Source organism: Betta splendens, chromosome 4, assembly GCF_900634795.4.
Source record: "Betta splendens chromosome 4, fBetSpl5.4, whole genome shotgun sequence".
Taxonomy (NCBI): Eukaryota; Metazoa; Chordata; class Actinopteri; order Anabantiformes; family Osphronemidae; genus Betta; species Betta splendens.
The window spans coordinates 29428053-29447509 of NC_040884.2; the positions used below are offsets into that span (position 1 = coordinate 29428053).

The window sequence follows — 19457 nt, forward strand, 5'->3', positions numbered from 1 at the left end:
AGATCCGCCGGTGAATACACACATCTTAAACGTGACGATAATTATTTGTTAGGGAGCAAAGTGTAGGTCAGAGCGACAGCCACAGAAATCAACGCGTCTGACAGGAAATCAATCTTTTCTTTGATTAATAAATGGCCTGCCTCAGCCGTGGCAGGCTCCCTGACATCAGGCCACCTTCCACCCCGTGACATGGTGGAGGTCAAGCTCAATAGACTTGAGAAGAGCTGGGGTTCTATCCAAAGCTTGATCCTTCAAGAAAAGGGTCAATATTTTATCTAATTATAATATCAGTGAGTCACGATTATTATACTGTAGTAGTACTTGGTTATATACTTGGTTCATTCTGTGCACTAGAATATAAATAATAATGGTTCTACTAAACACAATAAACACATTTCTAACTTTTTATTATTATAACTTTATTATTTCTCCAATTTTTAATATTACTTATTTTTCTAATGATCTTATAATTTTGTGATATACAAAAAACAAATTGTAAAGTCAAGAAAAACAAGTAGTTACAATATGAAATAATTAATTTTTTTTCCCCATCTCTGAACGGTAAGATTATGGCATTTAAACACATCAAAGCCCAACATATGGCAAAGTCATTCTGAACCTGTCTCCAACGGGACCTAGAAATTGAACCGTCTTTTGAACCAGCGTTCTCTTGAGATCGTCTGTAAAAGTGTAGAAGAAAGAAATGAAACTGATATCTCACAAGACTAGAACAGATCATTCAACCAAAATTAATTAATCATTCACTGATACAGATATGTTGAGTTTCCGCCAGTCTGGCTTCAAAAGATTTTTACATTCTCTAAGTCTCTTGTTCGTTGTGTTTCATGTCAAGGGGAGGCTGTGTTACATTTTACAGTACCTCCAGTCCAGCTCGTGTTTCACAAGCGGCTGTGTCCACCTCACCATGCAAGTGCCTGTAAACAAAACAGACAGGAAATGTAAAATAGGGGGGTTGATTAATGTGCATAATTTAGACACAGTCAAAGAACATGGCTCTGGAATATTGATTTGTGTTCTCAGTTTTCTTTACCTGAGTCAGAGTAGGGCGGGCACCACATCCTGAAGTTCAGGGCTCCGTGGGAGTCCGCCGGTGCTGCAGCCCTATAGTCACAGATAAATAGAGAGATTGAATAAGCAGAAGCTTGTTAATATCACATTTCTAATGTTCGCTGCCACAAAACCAACAAGGTTGGAATTCACTGCTCTGTGTAATGTTTAGTGAAAAGTATTTGACTAGTAATTAACAAGAACTGTCAGGGCCTGAATGTCAATGCTAAGCACGCACTCCAACAGACAAATTACATCCAGTGATGAGATATGGTTTGAGGCTATGATGAGAGGTAATAAATGAGTATTCACGTGTCATAAGTGTTATCACAAATAATTTACTTTGAAACAGCAGTTATTTCATTTCTGATTTTCCCCACACGTGACGTTTGGCGTCGTCGTCTTGAGAGCCATGATGGTATATAGTCAAATCTATGACCTGAAGCTATGTAAGGCATTAAGAAAGTAGAACTTCCTAAAAAAAACTGTTTTAATTAAAAAGGCTAATACAGATAAATCAATGAATAAAATAAACAATAAATTAACCCTAAATGAGCAAACATCTTTTATGTTGAGAAGATTGTGGCAGAGTTGGGTTATTAAAGTTAACAAGAATGTCATCATCCCTTTACGGTGAGGTCTTTTTCTCAATGTCACCTGTGGCTGGTTCTCAAAGAGTTTGTGTTTGTCACCCCATAAATTACTGTAGGTCTCATACGGTGAATGAGGATGCAGGCAGGTCGTTGGTGAAGACCTGACATTAACCTGTGCTCATAGGGGCTTATTTTTTGGAAAGAGTTGGATAGAGTTGCGAACCTAACCAGTCACCATGGCACTAAACCAGCACAAAGCAGTGAACAGTGCAGTAAGCCGGATTAATTGGACAACAAGAGAATGATTGGGTGGAGATATTTGGTCAGAACCAGGACATCTACCACTGCTTTTTACCACTGAATGGCATCACGGTCAATAGCCTTGGTGATTTCCTCAAGGCTGGCTAATGGAACCAAACCAAACACTGCCCGCTGTTACAGTTAACCACCTCAAGTGGTAGATTTATACAAATCAGTAGCTCTCCTCAGGATCCCTGATGTAGGTTCCAATGTGATTAATATACTGAGGTTACACTAGAATTTGAGGAACCCTTTGCACAACATGAGCTCAGGGCCTGCATTGCACAGGGTTCAAGTGAAATCCTTTCAGTCAGACAATATGATTGCTTTACAAGTTTCAGGTGTTTGGATGATTCACAGCTACTTATTTGCAGTGATTAGTGTGGAGCAGCTCTTCTTCTGACTGATAAATATTTATATAGACAAAGATTTTGGCCCAGCTGATGTAGTTTTTGCCTTTGCCATGTGGGTGAAGGGTCAGTTCTTAAGACTGGCACACAACAAGAAAGTCTGGGTTTCTTCACCCAGTGAAGTTTTCTGAACCTCCACAACCAGCATCCAGATGAATTGGTGCATGTTTATTAAGCACATTAAATTTGCTGTCTGCCTTTGGGGAGACGTTGTGGGAAGTATTTGGCTCAGTGCTGTTACTGGGCTGTTGGTAATCCCAGATGTTGATGACTGAATGGTAATGGATGTAAAGAATGGACATATTTAGTTACCAGACAGATAGATTTCAAACTCAACTTACTGGGTGGTCAGTGCATTGGACACAAAATGCACAGGAATCAAGACGTGTGAGAAGAGTTTAGATTGTAAATAAATGAATGCATAGAGTGGCAGGAAACTGTGCCTGTTGTGACTTCAACTGAATTAATATATATATATATATAATATAAACAAGTGTTATATGATAGACAGAAACGTGTTGCTGTATATTGTATAATATATTATATTATCCTGGATTTACATTTTGCTATTGTCTAACAGCAGTTCAGATCCTCATTTATGCTCTGCAAATCTTATCTGGTGAGTCACAGTCTCGTGTGAAAGGCTCAAATCCCCCTGCAAGGAAGGCCAGCTCTAAATGAGTTTTTTTCTCTTAATGAAGGTCAGGAGAGAGTCACATCTTTCCTTTTGTGATAATTTATCCCTATCTCCCGTTATCTCTGTTTTGCCCCTTTAATCCTAATTGTATTGTATAATTGTGCGGTGTGGACCTGGTGGTTGTTGAAGTATTGCCCCCATCCTTTTATTTTTACCTGCCGCTTTGAACTTTTAATTTGTTTCTGCTCGGCCCCTGTGCTACCCAGGGCTTCGGAATAAAGAGAGAACAGCTCAGGTTCACTGATGTGTAGTTATATTCATGTCCATTTTATGTTGTGTTTTTCAATTGAATTCAGTTTTATTTATATAGCACCCATTCACAACGGTAGTTATCTGAAGGCACTTTATGGGGTTTAAAACCTTACACAACTAAAACCCAGCAAATTAATTGTAGCTAATCGATAGATTTAAACAGAGAACCATAAAGATACAATACTTTTACTGCTTTTATAATGTAGTAATGTCATTTGGAGTACACCTTATTGCTTATTTGAGTGCTTATAGGTTAGAATTAATGGTTCTTATAAACACATAACACACAAATCCTGTCAGTATGATGTGCAAAAGAAATTTCAACTCTATTCCATGGTAAAAGTATTATTATGAGCATGGTGAGTACATATGTTTTTCATTTCCGGGATCCGTGTAGTAATATTAGCCTAAAGCGAGGCTACAGATGATGTCTTCATCAGTGTTTTAATGTTTGAAGATACAGTATAAATGAGAAAGAGCATTTCCTCTAAAAAGGATTAAGTACTCAAAGTTAGACGTTAAGTATGACAAGATGTACAACCATTATCATTAGTAAACAGCACAGGATAATTACTGCTACAGTTTTGCCAGTTTAACTGCCCTTCAGCAAATACGTCTCTGTGTGGTTTGCCCTTATCTGTGTCCTGTATTGTGGATGTCAATCTGTGGACATGATACCTGACACATACCGTAGGTCCCAACCTGATGATAGTACAATCAGAACAGTCTGATATAGAAATGTGTTCATGATCATTTTGCACAAATTGCCTCTATTCTACAGTTTTACTGCATTTAAAAAAAATGTGCACTATATTAAAAAATGGTCCACACTGTGAAAAGGCTTAAAAACATTCTGCTAAAAAAGTTCTAAAAAGTTGTGGAGCATGTGAGATGTCCAGGTTTCTAATATTTCATTTTTACAGAAAACCATCACTAAATAGGATGGAAATACAATAAAAGGCATTGAAGTGTCAACCCTAGCTTTTAAGAGTTTTGAGGGAGGACGCAAGTGTGCAGTAAAGAAAACCACTTACCGCTTCAGCACCATGGACAGTTACGGTAGGGGAGCTTACCTCAATGCTCTCCACGGGAGCCCAAGTTGGCTAATAGGCTCTCTGTGTGTCAGGCCGCTCCCCATTCAGTTTTTAGGGCGAGATGGATGGACATGTGTCCTTAGATAATCCTTTGTGTGTGTGCGTGCGTGCGTGCGTGCGTGTGTGTGTGTGTGTACAGTGCAAATACATTGAACGGTTTTAATTTCTATTCAAGTAATTCAAACATTGACAAATAGATATGTTAAACTCCCTTTGCATTGCTTTTTACTTGTTTTGTTCACTTTTAAAATTGGCCAAAGTTTATTCATAGAAAAAAACTTTTTAGATTATGACTCCTCCAGGTCTGACGCAGTAACTATTTTTTTACAGCCTATTAGACTGTATGTTGACGTTATTATTGTCTTGTGTGCTCTAACAGTTGTGTTTGAGAAAACAAGTAAAAGGAAACAGCGATGATGAATTGTCGAGGGAACTTTGAGGCATCTATGCGAGACGATCGGTTTTTGAATAAGAAGCATAGCTGACTTCTCTCTCGCGAATTGGGGACTCAGCCCCTAAAATAATTTCCGCTTATCTAATTCATTGATCTCAAAACGAAGCCTAAGCTGCGATGGGTCTATAACACCCCAGACGCAATGTCAAATTACATATGCTGCTCAGTAAAAGATAGCATAACACAATTTAAAACTTCAAAATGCAGCAAAAATATACAATCCAAACATGCAATATACTACCTCCTGGTTACAGATGAACATCACACTCTGTCGAATGAGAGGATTGAGGAGGAAGACATCCGACCGACGCTTGTATACTGTGAAAGTCGGGGGGCGTCCTGTGCTGGGGCTACATTGTTCTCTGGCTCAGGGTGTGATTTTTTTCTTCCCGAAAGTGATTTTTTAAACGATAGTTTCAGAGTATGTAGAGAAACATATGATGGAAATCTTCTTCTTACAAGCTGCCGACTGACGCATGCGTGTGTGAGGTGAAAGTGAGCGGAGAGAGAGCGTGAGAAAGAGACACAGAGGGAGCTGAAATATGGGAATCACAGCGCCAGGAAAATACATTCTGTTTTGTTGTAGTCTGAATACAAATGAATAAAATTACATTTTATATCCGAAAAACACGTTAAAGTTATGCGTATACAAATTTAGAGGCGCAATTATATTTAATACATACGTTCAAGTGTGTGTACAATGTATTTGTGTGGCGCGCGCGCACACACGAGCGCACATAAATGAGATAATTCGAAGAGGATGTGATCCATAAGATCCGCGTGTGGGCACGCGCTTGTACTATATATATAATTATATATCACAGCTAACGATTGGGCTTGTGTTATTTCATCGCTTTTGACGGTGTGAAAAAAAATCAGCGGTCTGTGTTTCGTTTAATAATCACAGCTGAAGGAATCATACATCACGCACATTAGCCCGGGGGCTATTAGGCAATGGTCCTCTCTCAAATTTGCATTTTAAAACGATCAGTCGGTGGCTCCTTGAAACCAAACTGTCAAATTAATGTGAGCTAATGCAACAATTATAGACTCGCTGTGACGGCTATCCAAACATTTACAGTTGATGTAATATGTTATTGTTGTTTGTAATTTTGAACTCGCCATACCTCGTGTACCGTTGGTGACAGGCACGGGCCCTAAACTGTGCGCGCGTGGGTTTGTTTATGTGTGCTAGCGTCTTTGTTTGGCGGGCCTTTTTTTGATACTACAAAGGAAATAGGCTACTAGTTCGCTTAATCTTGGCGTCGTTTACAGCAAACGTTTAGAAATAATACAGCTCCCGAAAAACTCGAGCCGAATGTGACAGTTCCTGTCCGCGTAGCCTGCCGCTGGAGCAGCTGGAGGACAGGGGTTGAACTCCCGCTGAAGTGTCTTTGAGCAAGACACCAAATCCCCAGCAGGCGAGGAGCTGCCATGTTAAATGATATGCAAGTGAATGATTAAAGCAATCTCAAGCATATAGAGGGATTAATAACATGTTCAAATTTTCTTCTTCTTTTATTGTGAAATAAGAGAAAAAGACCGACTGGAGTATTTTTGGAGACGAGCCGTGCTGCCCCGCATTTAGTGTGAAGCTGCTCTGTAAATTAGTTGCGCGGTATAGTCACCTCTCCGGATTGAAGTCAGGTTTCAACCGGAAAAGAGGTTGAAGGTCCGTGTTTGTTGCGATTCATTACATTAAATGCAGCCGGAAAGGGATCCCGAGCGTTACCCCCTACACACGCGCGCGCACCCACACCCTCGTTCCTTACTTTTTTCCCTCCACCAGCCGCTCTTTGTTTATGTTGTAATGTACATACATTTTTTGGTGAAGGTATTATAATAGCCGGTCTCCGTGCTGATTGGGCGCTCAGGTTGGTGAGTGAACGCCCTGCAGATTATGTCAGATTGCGTGCAGAAACCAAACCAGCCCAGCCTTTGAACTTCACCGCTTTTGGCTCGTATTCACGCTCTTCCGCTCATTTCCAAGCCAGGTGCTTGACGACAAACCTCAGAGAGAGAGAGAGAGAGAGAGAGTGAGAGAGAGAGCGCGTGAGAGAGCGTGAGGGAGAGAGTGAGTGACAGAGAAAATAACGCCGAACACTTTTACGACTCCTGCAAACTGACTGCGGAACATTGCATTCACCTTTGTGGATTTTTTTTCATGTGTGCATCTTGCATGTATTTTTTTCCTGTATTGCCTTCCGCAGGTCTGACACAGAGTTGTTACTGGACTTAAACGAGCGCGCATCAGTGTTTTAACTCGGGAAACGCAAAGCGGGGCGCTGGATTTTTATTTGATGTTTTTGTCTTTCGGTCTTTTGCAGACTCATAACATCCCAGACGTGGCATGACTGGTATCTGGCATCTAGACAGGTGAATAGTTTCCCTTCCTTACGATAAAAACTTTTCCTCGACATTCTCATTGGGGATAAAAATACTCTTTTTAAAAGATGTCAAAGCCTGTTGATCACATCAAGAGACCCATGAACGCGTTCATGGTTTGGTCTCGTGGCCAGAGGAGGAAAATGGCACAGGAGAATCCCAAAATGCACAACTCGGAAATCAGCAAACGTCTCGGAGCCGAGTGGAAGCTGCTTTCAGAGTCCGAAAAGAGACCTTACATCGACGAGGCCAAGAGGCTGCGCGCTCAGCACATGAAGGAACACCCCGACTACAAGTACAGACCTAGGCGCAAACCCAAAAACCTGCTCAAGAAGGACAGGTACGTTTTCCCGTTGCCTTACCTCGGGGATACCGATCACTTGAAGGGACTTCCCGTTTCGGCCGCGGACTCTCTTTTGGGCTCCTCGGAGAAAGCCAGAGCGTTTCTGCCGCCGACGTCCGCCCCGTATTCCTTCCTCGACCCGAGTCAGTTTAGCTCCAGCGCCATCCAGAAGATGACGGAGATGCCCCACACGTTGAGCACCAGCACTTTGCCGTACGCGTCCTCGTTGGGATACCAGAACGGCGCGTTCGGCACCCTTGGGTGCCCCACTCAGCACACCCACACCCACCCGTCGCCCACAAACCCGGGCTATGTCGTTCCGTGTAACTGCACAGCCTGGTCAGCGTCAAGTTTACAGCCCCCGGTGGCCTACATACTTTTTCCAGGTATGACCAAGACTGGGATAGACCCATATTCATCCGCACATGCCACTGCCATGTAACCCTCAAGACTCTCCTGTCTTTTTAATTCACTTGAATACTGAAATGCATGTAAATATATTATGGACAGCGCGCCCCAACTGAAGGCATGAACAGTATTAAACTGCCTCGGACTTGCTACGGCAAAAAAAGAAAAAAAACAAAACAAACTTTTCCAGAACAAGTTTCTGACCTGAGCAGAGGAGCTGGGGTTTGGCGTAAAGGACGGTACCCTGTGAACTGTAAGAAATGTAAATGTTATAACGTTTATGGCAACCAGAAAAGGAGGCCTTTAACTTTATTTATTGTGTACCTTTCAATGCTGATATGCTAATTTGTGTTAATTATTGATAGGCTACTCTTTTATTTTGAAAAAAATTGGCTTGCACAATTAGTATTCTTATTTCCTGTATAGGTAGTCGACACCTTGGCACTCGTAATACTATGATGTCCTGGATAGGGTCAAATTCGGGACCTATAGGCTGAATTATATACGGGTTATATTGTTTATATTTATTGAAACTGGCACATAAACTAGACGGTCTATTTAAGAGGACAAAAAGAAAAACTTTACATCCAAATGTTTCATTTTGCATTTTATGTGTGGTTCAGTGCTGATATAGTCACACGCGTCATTTCTTTTTATTTATGCCTATTTCTTTTTAAGGATAACTTCTATCTGAATTTAAGGAGTTATATGTGTATTTTCTATCTAAGATGGTAATTTAAACCTGTCATGTTATGGAAAGGATAATGTATCTAGAAGGTTGATACCCCTGCTCTTTGTTCAATTGCTGGGCAAAGACATTTCGAATAAAGACAATCTGTCTTCAAAGAGATCAATTTCCTGTATTTGTAGGTTTTTCAGACAGGTTAATGCTGCGCAACTGCTTTTGTAACGTTACAACTGGCCAAATAAAGGCCAGATACGAACGTTTAGATTTTAAATAAACAAAAGTAAAAAATGCAGAAACAATCTGAATCAGACTAAATACAGAATCGACTTCAAATTCAATAGTTGCGATTCATTTTACAATTTTTACTAGGACTCAACTTGGCCCTAAACTAATCGATAGTGTCGATCGGTTACATCAACACCATCAACCTCGCCTCGCAGTAGAACAACAACGTCAAAATCAATCGTTTGTCTCTCGCGTCTAAGCTGTCACACTGCACCACTGTGATCACCTCAACAGGGATTCATTAACCCCTCGTTCGGCGCCTTCTCCCCTTTCTCTCTATCTGCAGCAGGTTTCTGGCTTTTTCCACGGTACAGTAGAGTCAAGGTGTTTTTAGTGACACTAGGATGAACCGGTTGCGATCGTTTGATGTTTGACAGTTCAGGAGAGGCCTCCCTGGAGGGATTCCGCCCGTCCGACTAGTCTGACTGCTTAATCACCTCAAGGAGGGAGCCTCCTGTTTAATTATAGGTTTAACAAATGGAACAAAATGAATGTGATTTTCTTTTATCCCTCTCGTGTGAGTGTGTGTATGTGTCTGTAACTTACTGGCTGTGAAGCAGCTCTTACTTACTACATTACAGTGCGGTCTGCGCGCTTGGCCCCCCCAAAAAACCGAAGGGTGCTGCAGTAAAAAAACAGATCTCACATGCGCGTTTAAACCTGTACAAACCTGTGAATGACATTTAGACAAAATTGCTTTTAAACCACCGACCAGGATGAAGATACAGAAGCGTTTAAGCACTATTTCTTTCTTTCTCCTCCACTCTGGTTAATAATGGAGAGCAGGGATTGCGGACCGCTGAGTTCATCCTCGTATTAAAAGATTGTGCTTTTAATTAAAAAAATATTCATTCCACATTCAAATTGTTTACTTATCTGTCAGGAACACGTGCTGAGAAAAGTTGAGATTCACGATTCTGCACTGTTGCCCAAGGTGCAATTCAATCCTGGTGGAGGGAGGAGGTGGAGGATGGGGCAGATTTTTATGACAGACTTAGTCCTTATCTAATGCTGTAAATTAGGGTGATACTTCACTGAACCGCATGTGAAGTTTCACGTCAAACCCCTAAAGCATCCTAATTCAACTTTGAAATGAGACAATTATAATTACTTTCAGGAGTAGCTGCAGACATGGACGTTATGCACGATCAAAATGAGCAGAAAGGCATCCTTAAAAGTAGGAGTGGTTTTGTTTCAAATTTTCTATATTTTATTAAAGCAGGTTTAACTTTAATTCACTCGCTACCTGCAATTATCACGCTTAGTCACGGAAATTGACTGTGGTTACAACGCCCTGAAATAAATAACCCTAACGATAAACTACATCTCAGAGGTATAATGGGAGGGAAATTATGATTTTAAATTATGGGGGGGCTGGTTTTAAATCTCTTTTAACCCCCCCCCCCCCCCTTGACGGTTTTATTGGAGCACAACAGAGAGAATTCAATCTGCCTTATCTCTCCAGGACTCCTTTTTAGCGGCAGATCAGAGAAAAAGGAGAGGATAATTGTTCTTTATTTTATTTAATTTAACGCGACAGCCAGCGCTTTCAGGTCATTTATATGCTTCATTTAATGATAAAGTCAACGAGGAGGGGGACGCCGGCGAAAAGCAGGAGCTTTTACTTTCTCTCTCCTCCACAACACTTAAATGTCCAACCGAATGTAAAACAGATGAAAGACAAAAAAAAAAAAAAATGAGGGAGGAGGGGACCAGACGTTATTTAAAATTAAAAGCCAAGGGGTCATACACATTATTGTCTTTTCATGTTACCCTGAAATCATGGACAGTAAATAGACTTTGATAAGTAGCTGATGAGATGTGATTTCTTTTTTAGTCGTACTAATTTCCTAAATCAAAAGAAAGAAAAACTACCCTGAAGGAGATTAAAAAAACATTTATACATGATGATGATGGTGATGATGACAACAGTGTCAGTGTTGTTGATACACAAAAAGGCAATCATGTGCCAAATGCGGGCTCGCTTATCAGAAATGCATTAATATTGGCTGGTGTCTATGCGTGATTCGACTCAATACGTAGAGAAATTGTTTTTAATTTTTTTCGGTTGGTTGGGAGGGGGGCAAAGGATGAAAACTGATCTCATTTCAGCATATTAAATATTGTCTCCGAAAGACCATAAAAAAATCATCGCCGACTAAATCCTGGTCTATCTGAAATTGAATCTGGGATACCATTTTGACGGGGAGAAAAAGTAAAACCGTACAGTTGTGTTGTTTGAAGACGCAGGGGCTTGAATTTGGGGGTCCCTGAATTCTCATTTGAAAGAAATGAAATCGTGAACGAGCTGATAAAGAAAAAAGGGAACGGATGAGCTGAGAGAAAAGGAATCATGCTACGGTTGTTTAATGTGCTGTGCAGTCGGGAAAGTGATTTACACCAAGACTTTATACCCCCCCCCCTCCTGATAGATATGAAGACATTGCGTATGTGTTTCTTTATTTATCGACACACACACACACACACACACACACACACACACACACACACACACACACACACACACACACACACACACACACACACACACACACACGCGGGCGCGCGCACACGGACACACTCGTGCCTCCCACATGTGGTCAGTTCTCCGGAGTTTATCGGATAGAGATATGGAAAGCATCGCTGGGATTCAGACATAATATCACATGCTTCACTTACAGTAGGACCCGCATCCTGTATCCTACAGCTTCATTTCTTGCACTGAACAGTCACCTCCGCGTTTCTCTCGTGACTCTTATGAATAATGATCTCAGTCTCGGTCTTAGGTCTTTACTCGCTCATCATTTGATTTAGAACGTGGCAGCTTCACTGCAGCTTTTCCAGGCCTTGACATTACTCAGTCTGAGTCTAGTGCTGATGCTGATGTTAAACACAAAAAACACCATGCAGAAGTCCTAATATTAAGGTCATAGGACATGTTACCGGTTTCTAACAATCCTTTTAAATATTTCTCTATTATCTTAAACATGTTCGAAATATCTAAAGAATTTGATTTCACATTCATTCTTAATAATTTTATAAAATGCTGGCCACAAAAATATTTGAATCCGTATTCTAGTTGACCACTAATTTGAGATTAAATACAATATTAATAATAACTTTAATATGTCCACACCCATGTACTTAGGCTCAAAATAAAAAAAAAGAAATTAAATTCTTTTGGTTCAGTAGTTTCTGTATTATTCCATATTTTGACAATAAACCATTGGATTCTCAGCAACTTTGAAGTTGTTAGATACAACAGTAGCTGTACGGGGCCATTAGATGTTTTACTGTATTTCTAAAGGTGTCTTGAGTCAGTTGTAATGTATAATTTTCTATTGAGTTATATTTTTCCACTTTTATTCCCTTTTATCTGTTATAGATATATAGATTTCTTTTGTGATTACGTGGAGGAGTCCCATCCTGGCACACACTGCTCCCACACTTTAGGTTCTACACATATTTTTCCACTCATGCTACCTAGCTGCCTCATTATGCAGCACTACTTCAGACTTGTAGTTATTTTGACACATACAAACAGTATTTCATGCCCGGAAGCTGCTGATTCAGAGCTGGGACGCCTGTGATCACACACACTCTTCTCTACAAGGGACCAAACACTCAGAAGCCACTTATCAGCCCGCTTGATTTTCTCATGCATATTTATTATTATGCATGTCCTACTTGCTCACACACCTCCCATACATTAAACTGTGAGTTATGATTTACAGTACGTGTGGGCATGTGACACATTGCACCATCCGCTGTGTATGTGTGTCTGTGTTGTGTGCGCACTCCCTCAATTTGCATGCAGTATAAACTTTTCATAGATCAACTCATGAGGACGACTGAGTTTTTTGTTGCTGTCTTATGTCATTAATACATTTACATGCATACGATTCCAGAGGCACTGACTTTAAATGTCAGTTTTATAAACTATTTACCTCGTGCTTTTAAGTTGAATTTTAGTCGTTGTCCTCACAACCCTTAAGCGGACAAGTGGTTCTGATGATGGAAGGGTGGATGAACATTTCTAAGAGCATTTTGCGTGTATTCATTTTGTTATATTAGGGTTTAAACGTCAAATTCCTCACAGGTGTGCGTACTGAAAACGTCATGTTTGTGTTCAAGATCTTCCTACTTAATAAAAACCTCCATGACGGCAGGTTGACCCTGGATGCAAATTAAGATTCAGTGCTTTTTATTAAAGGAGCTCTGACTGTGGATACGCCTAACTCAAAGTGAAGGTTGGAGTATTCTCCAAACAGCAATACATGATACAGGGTTGACCATGAATAAAACTGCTTTCCTTGTGAAATTATTTGCATTGGTTTATTTTTTTCTCATAAGTTATGAGACTGCTTTTCTGAATGACTTGAAAATATTCAATGTTATTACCTGATTTATTGACCCGATACCTGACCAGGTCACTACATGTAATCATCTGGTATCTTATTTAGTCTCTGTATAGCATCAGCTCATCACCTCAACCTTTACAGGGCACTTCTTTAACTAAACAACCTTGGCAAAAATACAGATATCCTGCTCAAAATGAAACACGACACAACTGTGGCGAGAGGAACGGATACAATCAGATCCATTGAAATACAAATGCTGTATTTACAGCATCTGCATGACCACAGCAGCTTTAAAACTCACACAGGCTCGTCTTTCTTGTGTTGCCTCATTCACTAAGGACGTTAAGGTCACGGCCTTCTTTATATTTCTGTTCATTCTGGGGGTGTTAATAACATTAAGAAGGATTAGCATATTCTATGATAGTATACATAGTATTTATGTTGGATTTTCTATGGCTGATTTGAGTATTCTTCAGAAAAAGATGCCTTAAAATTGTAGTGTTAGGTGAAATAAAATGAAAAGAAATTAGTTGTCACTGCTAAACCTAATGATGGTTTCAACATTCCAACTCCAGGCGTCAGTGTGTCTGAAAATCTTGGCTATATCCCTGAAATTGCTGCAATTTCATAAAAATAAATGTTTCAAAAATATTTCCTCATACTCCAAACAAGGCAAATATGGTGGAACACACCTTCAAATATCAAGTTATCAAAGAGTAATTTCAAGAGGGTGGATGCAGACACACACACACACACACACACACACACACACACACACACACACACACACACACACACACACACACACACACACACACACACACACACACACACACTACCTGCTTTAGCGCCTTCAGCGACTCAGGTTTAGGGCAGTACTGGCAGTCCAAGCCAATGGAATCCCTTGGTAAAGAGGATGCTAATCGTAGCTTCTTGTGCCTGAGCATGTCTTCCTGGGCCAAATGAGATTAGAGGGAGTGGGATATGGCGAAGCGACGTGCGTGGGGTTCTGGAGGTGAAAGGTAAAGGCACTTATCAGGAGGGTTCCCCTCGGGGTCCTCGACGGCTGACTCAATCAAAACCCTGCACGCACTTCTCACTGGATTAGACTAATCAGGCAGGAGCAGGGGATGTATAGACCACTTATCTGAATAAAAACATTGGGCTCTCTTTCCCTTTAAAAAGACCCTACAGAAATATTTGTTAATTTTATTTATTACAGGATGCTTGTCAATGTGGCAATCTTCCATGGGATCATTAAAGAAGGGTTCTTCCACTCACTGAAGGCATGTACTGTTTACATGCGAAACAGATACAGGAGCCTTTGATGTTCCAAATTTCGCCCCGTTCACTCATTGTCACTATTATTTATATATTTACTTAGATTTTTTCCCCCTAATTTATTTTCTCCGTTTGAATATCTCGTGCCACAACAGATCATACTGATGGAAGGTAGTCGACGTAACAAAGACCCTGAAAGGTATATGAATATTTATTACGGGGACAACTTCAGAGCCACACAGGCCGTTAGCAGTTGAAGGAATAGTGAGAAGATAACAGCAATTTTCACACTTATGATTACCTTCAAATTAATCTCCATTTCTTGAAGGGATATGGGGCAGTTGGTATATCTTTCATTTCTCGATTAAAAAAGTTATTTAATCCAAGTTCTTCTTTTGCGTTTGACAAAATAATCCAAAAACAATTGCACTTTTTAATGGGAGCACATGTAGAAAAGGCTGGGATAAACACTGTAGAACAATGATCAGCAAAATAAAGTACTTAAAAAAAAATGACCCAAAGTATCACTCAAGTAGCAATGTTTCACTGCTCCAGTGAACTTCAGATTCACACTCATTTCCAAGCGTCTGCCTGCATTTTAATGTGACACTCCTATTATTCCTATTAAATAGGAAAGAACTTTTTCAGCCTACAAATAAAAAAATTGATAAGAAAATCTGGTAGATACCAGCTAATATGAACTAGTTAATTCAAACAAATACTTTAATGTGTAAATTACATGTAAATGAAGTAAAGACATCATGGCTCCTACATGTGTTACTGTCAAAGGTTCTGTTCATTGGCATCTGTGTTGTTGATATGTCGCGATTTAATACATGGTTTTACACAACAGCAATATGTATGTACTCTATGATTAAACAAACCGCCTGTGCAATAGCAAAGAAACACATTTGATAGAACAATGGTGTGAAACCTATGTCCTGTATGTCCTGTTATGTAGAGGTCTTGAACAGTAGGTCAAAGGTCACAGGGTTTATGACAAGTAAGACATTATGTTAGGAAGCATTTGATCTAAATAATACAATTTGATTACACTTCTAAATGTTGGTGAAACACAAATTCATGAAATACAAGAAAGAGGTAAGAAAGTTGAAACGTGACTGAATGTGAGTGACTCACAGGGTGAGCTAACGCTGCTACGGAGCTAGCAGTGACATTAAGGGACACAGCGGCTCCAGACTCTATTTGACTTGTGCCACAATGTACAGTAATTGCGTTTGAGTAACGCATGAACACTGTTTACTTGACACAGGGTTCTCTTAAACACTTCTTATTTCATGACACATAATGTACACATATGAAAGCCAACCTGCCACGGCTCATGTTCAGATGTGGTCGCCTTGCCTATTTATGCTGTTAGTCCCAATGAACACAAGCTGGCGTCACCTGACACACCCTGAAATGAACAGTTCATGTGTGCGATGAAACCGGAAGAACGGCCTCGCGATCCTTATTATCACTGCTTGCTTTAAAATTGAGACAATATGCAGCCAGTTGAGAATAATCCACTATTGTAGGATTTCTGTGTATTGGCTTACCTTGGAACAAGAGTCCGAATGAGAAGCGTCCCCTTTTTACTGCACTGTATAGCACTGTTATCAGCCCAAAGCAGTACTGTGTTGATTATGCCGACTAATTATGCCAGCAAATACTTGAAGAAGTGCGGAGCAGCTGATGAATTTGATATCGGCCTTGTAGAGAGGCTTGATTTGCTGTATTGTCCAATAATGTAGGATTCAGGTGCCGTACGATGATAGTGAGCATCACACAAGCTGCTTGGTTCATTTTATATTGTTTCAGGTGTTCTATTGGTTTTAGAGACAAAATCATTATCTTCAAAACATATAAGATACGTATCATGTTCAAAACAGAAAACTAGACTTCAAAAGGTTTAAGGGACGTTCCTCTGGGCTTATCACTGACAAATCCAGTTCGTTTCATTATCGGGGAACATAATTGCAATGTGTGGAGATCAAGTGTTGTGTGTGACAAATGGATAAACAGGAAACATGCAGTGCGGCACCAAATCACTGGAAGTGTGAATGTTTCTGGACGGTGTTGGTCATCAGATGCAGCGTTGGCATCTCCACACCTGAACCGTGCACGCCACAGTGCTGACTGGAAGAACAAACAGATGGGGGGTGGTTGACTTGATGTAAACAAAGCTGGGAACGCATACAAAACCAACAAGCACGCAAACACCCTTAATTATGTCAAGATTGAAAAGCTATTAAATACACTGGGTCCCGATGGCAGCTGCCACTACACTTTCCAGGTGCAGTGATCTGAATGTCAAGGAATCAGTTTAGTTTCGCCACGCACATCACCTTCTACCCCAACTTCTCCTTCACATTGTTTATGAGCTGACACTGGTTTGGAGTAAAGAAACAAGGACTTTCAAGGCACTGTGGTAAAATAACCAGCCCTGCCTGTGGTGAAGCTTCCTGTCCATGCGTTTGCCTTTGACTTGTTTGATGGAGCGCCACATGGAGTTAATGGTACAGTAAACAGTGTGTGAGTTGCCATCATTTCCCCCACAATCTCCAAAAAGCAACCGTTTAATGGGACGCAAATGTGGCTGAATGCCCTGAGACAAACACGTAAGTTCTTACAGTACCTGGGCCACAGTTTTATAACTGTTTTCAATGTCAGTGAAGTGCTTGAGTACCAGACAGCTCGGTAAAGTTTATTGCCTAGCAGAAATCCATCATTTGTAATTTCTCATCCCACAGGTTTCTTATTAAATACCTGTAACTGTGTGATTTCAGCCACAATGTCAACAGACAAGTGTGTGACCCTTTAACTCTTCGTCGTGTAACAAATCATTTCAGCATATCGTTAAACTTACAGTGACTCAGGTTTGGGAGGTTGGACATGAGCAACTTTACGGCCATAAGGATCTGCTTGATGAAAAAAAAGCTTGAGATTCTGTGCACAGAAAGCTGAGGTGGGGGCTTCCTCTTTGAAATGAAATGGGCCAAGTCATCTGAATTCACAGCCAGGTCAGACTCCACATTTTAGGAACATGGTCAAAAATTACTAATACAGTGGTTCTTTGGAATTTTACATATATTGGGAAATGAAATTCTGGCTTGGCGCTTGTACATTTTAAATATACTGAAGAGGAGTAATCCCAAAACCCGGCCCAAAGTGTTGGTGACTTTTGAAGGGGCTTCTGTGGCCACAGCAACACGCCATGGTGGGATATTCTATGGGCCTCTTTTGTCTCTCTGGAAAATGTCAAGGCGTAATTGATATTTCTCACCGGCCCTTTATCTTCGTGCCATGTTTCAGGTTCTATGATCAGGGTTCACGCTGACCTTTACCAGTGCACTCTTTTCTTTGGCTTTTTTGGGGGCGGGGGCCTTACTGAAAATAGCTCAACAGGCTTTCGACGGGGTGTCTTTCATTTGAGACAATCTTCTCTTCCTTCTCCTGCCCGCAGCCCCTTTGACGATGGCTATTTATTTTTGAGACCCAACTTTTCAGCGTGCTTTTTGATCTGAGATTTCCTCCAGGTGCTTTGTCCACTGAGGTCTGAAAGGAATCCTTCTTTTGCCCAGCAGTGGCAGAAGAGATGCACTGCTGCTGCTGTCCTTGGCCAATGTGCTTTCTATCAAATTATTATGTTTACCACAAAAGAGTGTTGTGTTTTCTAACAGTTCTAACAAAACATAGCTCAGTCACAATCCACAAAGGCCACAATGATCTTAACTAGTTTCTATTATATATGTGGAGTTGATTTGATCTGACACTATCGCTGCTGCTTTACCTTATTTCTTTTTAATTAGTCTTTTTCTCTGCTGTCCAAACCATCTGACCAAGGACTGAAACTGAAACTATATTTACTCCATGTGGTAAAAACGTCCATTGTTCACTGGGTTAATAGAGATTATCTCTGGCCTCAGGGCCACTTAGCTCAGCCTCGCTGGTAGACTGTGTCTGGGTCACAAAAGCCTTGGACAGCGCCTCTACCCAGAAAGACTTACTGTACCAGAGCTGCGTAATGAGAATAATACCACGTTCCAATATGTATTATAATACAGAGGTTATTATTCAATATATTGTGATTTAAAGGTCATTTGCTGTAATCACATTTTAAGAAAACTGTAGGCCAGGTGCCTCTCTGTGTGGACTTGGTCCCTTGTCTGTGTGGGACTTCTCCAGGAACTGCGGCTTCTTCCAGCCAGAGTCAGGTTAATAAGAGGAAATACTGTAAATTACTCATTATATGTGTAATAAACTGTGGACCTTTTTGTTGAAACAACTGAAAGAACTTACTTATTATTAGAGTTCACCTCGCCACTCTGTTGAGGGAAGTCCAGGATGTCTCATGAAGCTAGCAGGACAACATCGTCTGCAAAAAAATTAGTTGAAATCTGTAGTCTCTGATCCGTCGCTGAGCCTAGACATTCTGTCTATGCTGTACAGAACCTGTGACAAAGAGCAATCCTGCCAGAGTTCAGCTCATTCTCCTCTCCAGTACCCTGGAACAGGCCAGAAAGAACAACCAACATCCTGGTCTTCCTGCAACCAAGACAGGCCCTATAGCACTCAGTGCTTCACAAACCACCTCACTAACCTCATCCTGGGTAATGGATGAATTCATCACTGAGCCTCCTGCTTCCCAACAAAAGATGTGTTAGTGGCATCAAGGTGTTCCTTCCACCATCTGATAGTATTCACAAAGTTATTTTTTTCTGACCAATTACAACTCGAGACACCTGTGACGAGACACACTTTGTTAGTTTTGTTCGTTTAAAGCTAATGACAGGCTCTCATATATACACATATATATATATATATACATCTTTGCT

The 19457-nt window shown here is 40.6% G+C and overlaps 1 protein-coding gene and 1 long non-coding RNA gene across 2 annotated transcripts; one reads left to right on the forward strand and one right to left on the reverse strand.

Annotated features, from left to right (window-relative positions):
• Window positions 1-390: 390 nt before the first annotated feature.
• LOC121202174 (uncharacterized) lies at window positions 391-6655 on the reverse strand. Its single transcript, XR_008694532.1, has 3 exons — window positions 5110-6655; window positions 1052-1122; window positions 391-935 (listed from the first exon to the last, which is right to left on the reverse strand). It is a non-coding gene; the product is annotated as an uncharacterized LOC121202174 (long non-coding RNA).
• Window positions 6656-6739: 84 nt separating this feature from the next.
• Window positions 6740-8854, forward strand: sox14 (SRY-box transcription factor 14). Its single transcript, XM_055508318.1, has 2 exons — window positions 6740-7078; window positions 7196-8854. Exon 2 carries the CDS (start codon window positions 7322-7324, stop codon window positions 8036-8038), a length of 717 nt encoding a protein of 238 aa, XP_055364293.1. The 5' UTR covers window positions 6740-7078; window positions 7196-7321; the 3' UTR covers window positions 8039-8854.
• The last annotated feature ends 10603 nt before the right edge of the window (window positions 8855-19457 follow it).

Bases quoted from the DNA above. Each gene is read 5' to 3' on its own strand.
- sox14 (XM_055508318.1), top strand. From the start codon at position 7,322: ATGTCAAAGCCTGTTGATCACATCAAGAGACCCATGAACGCGTTCATG.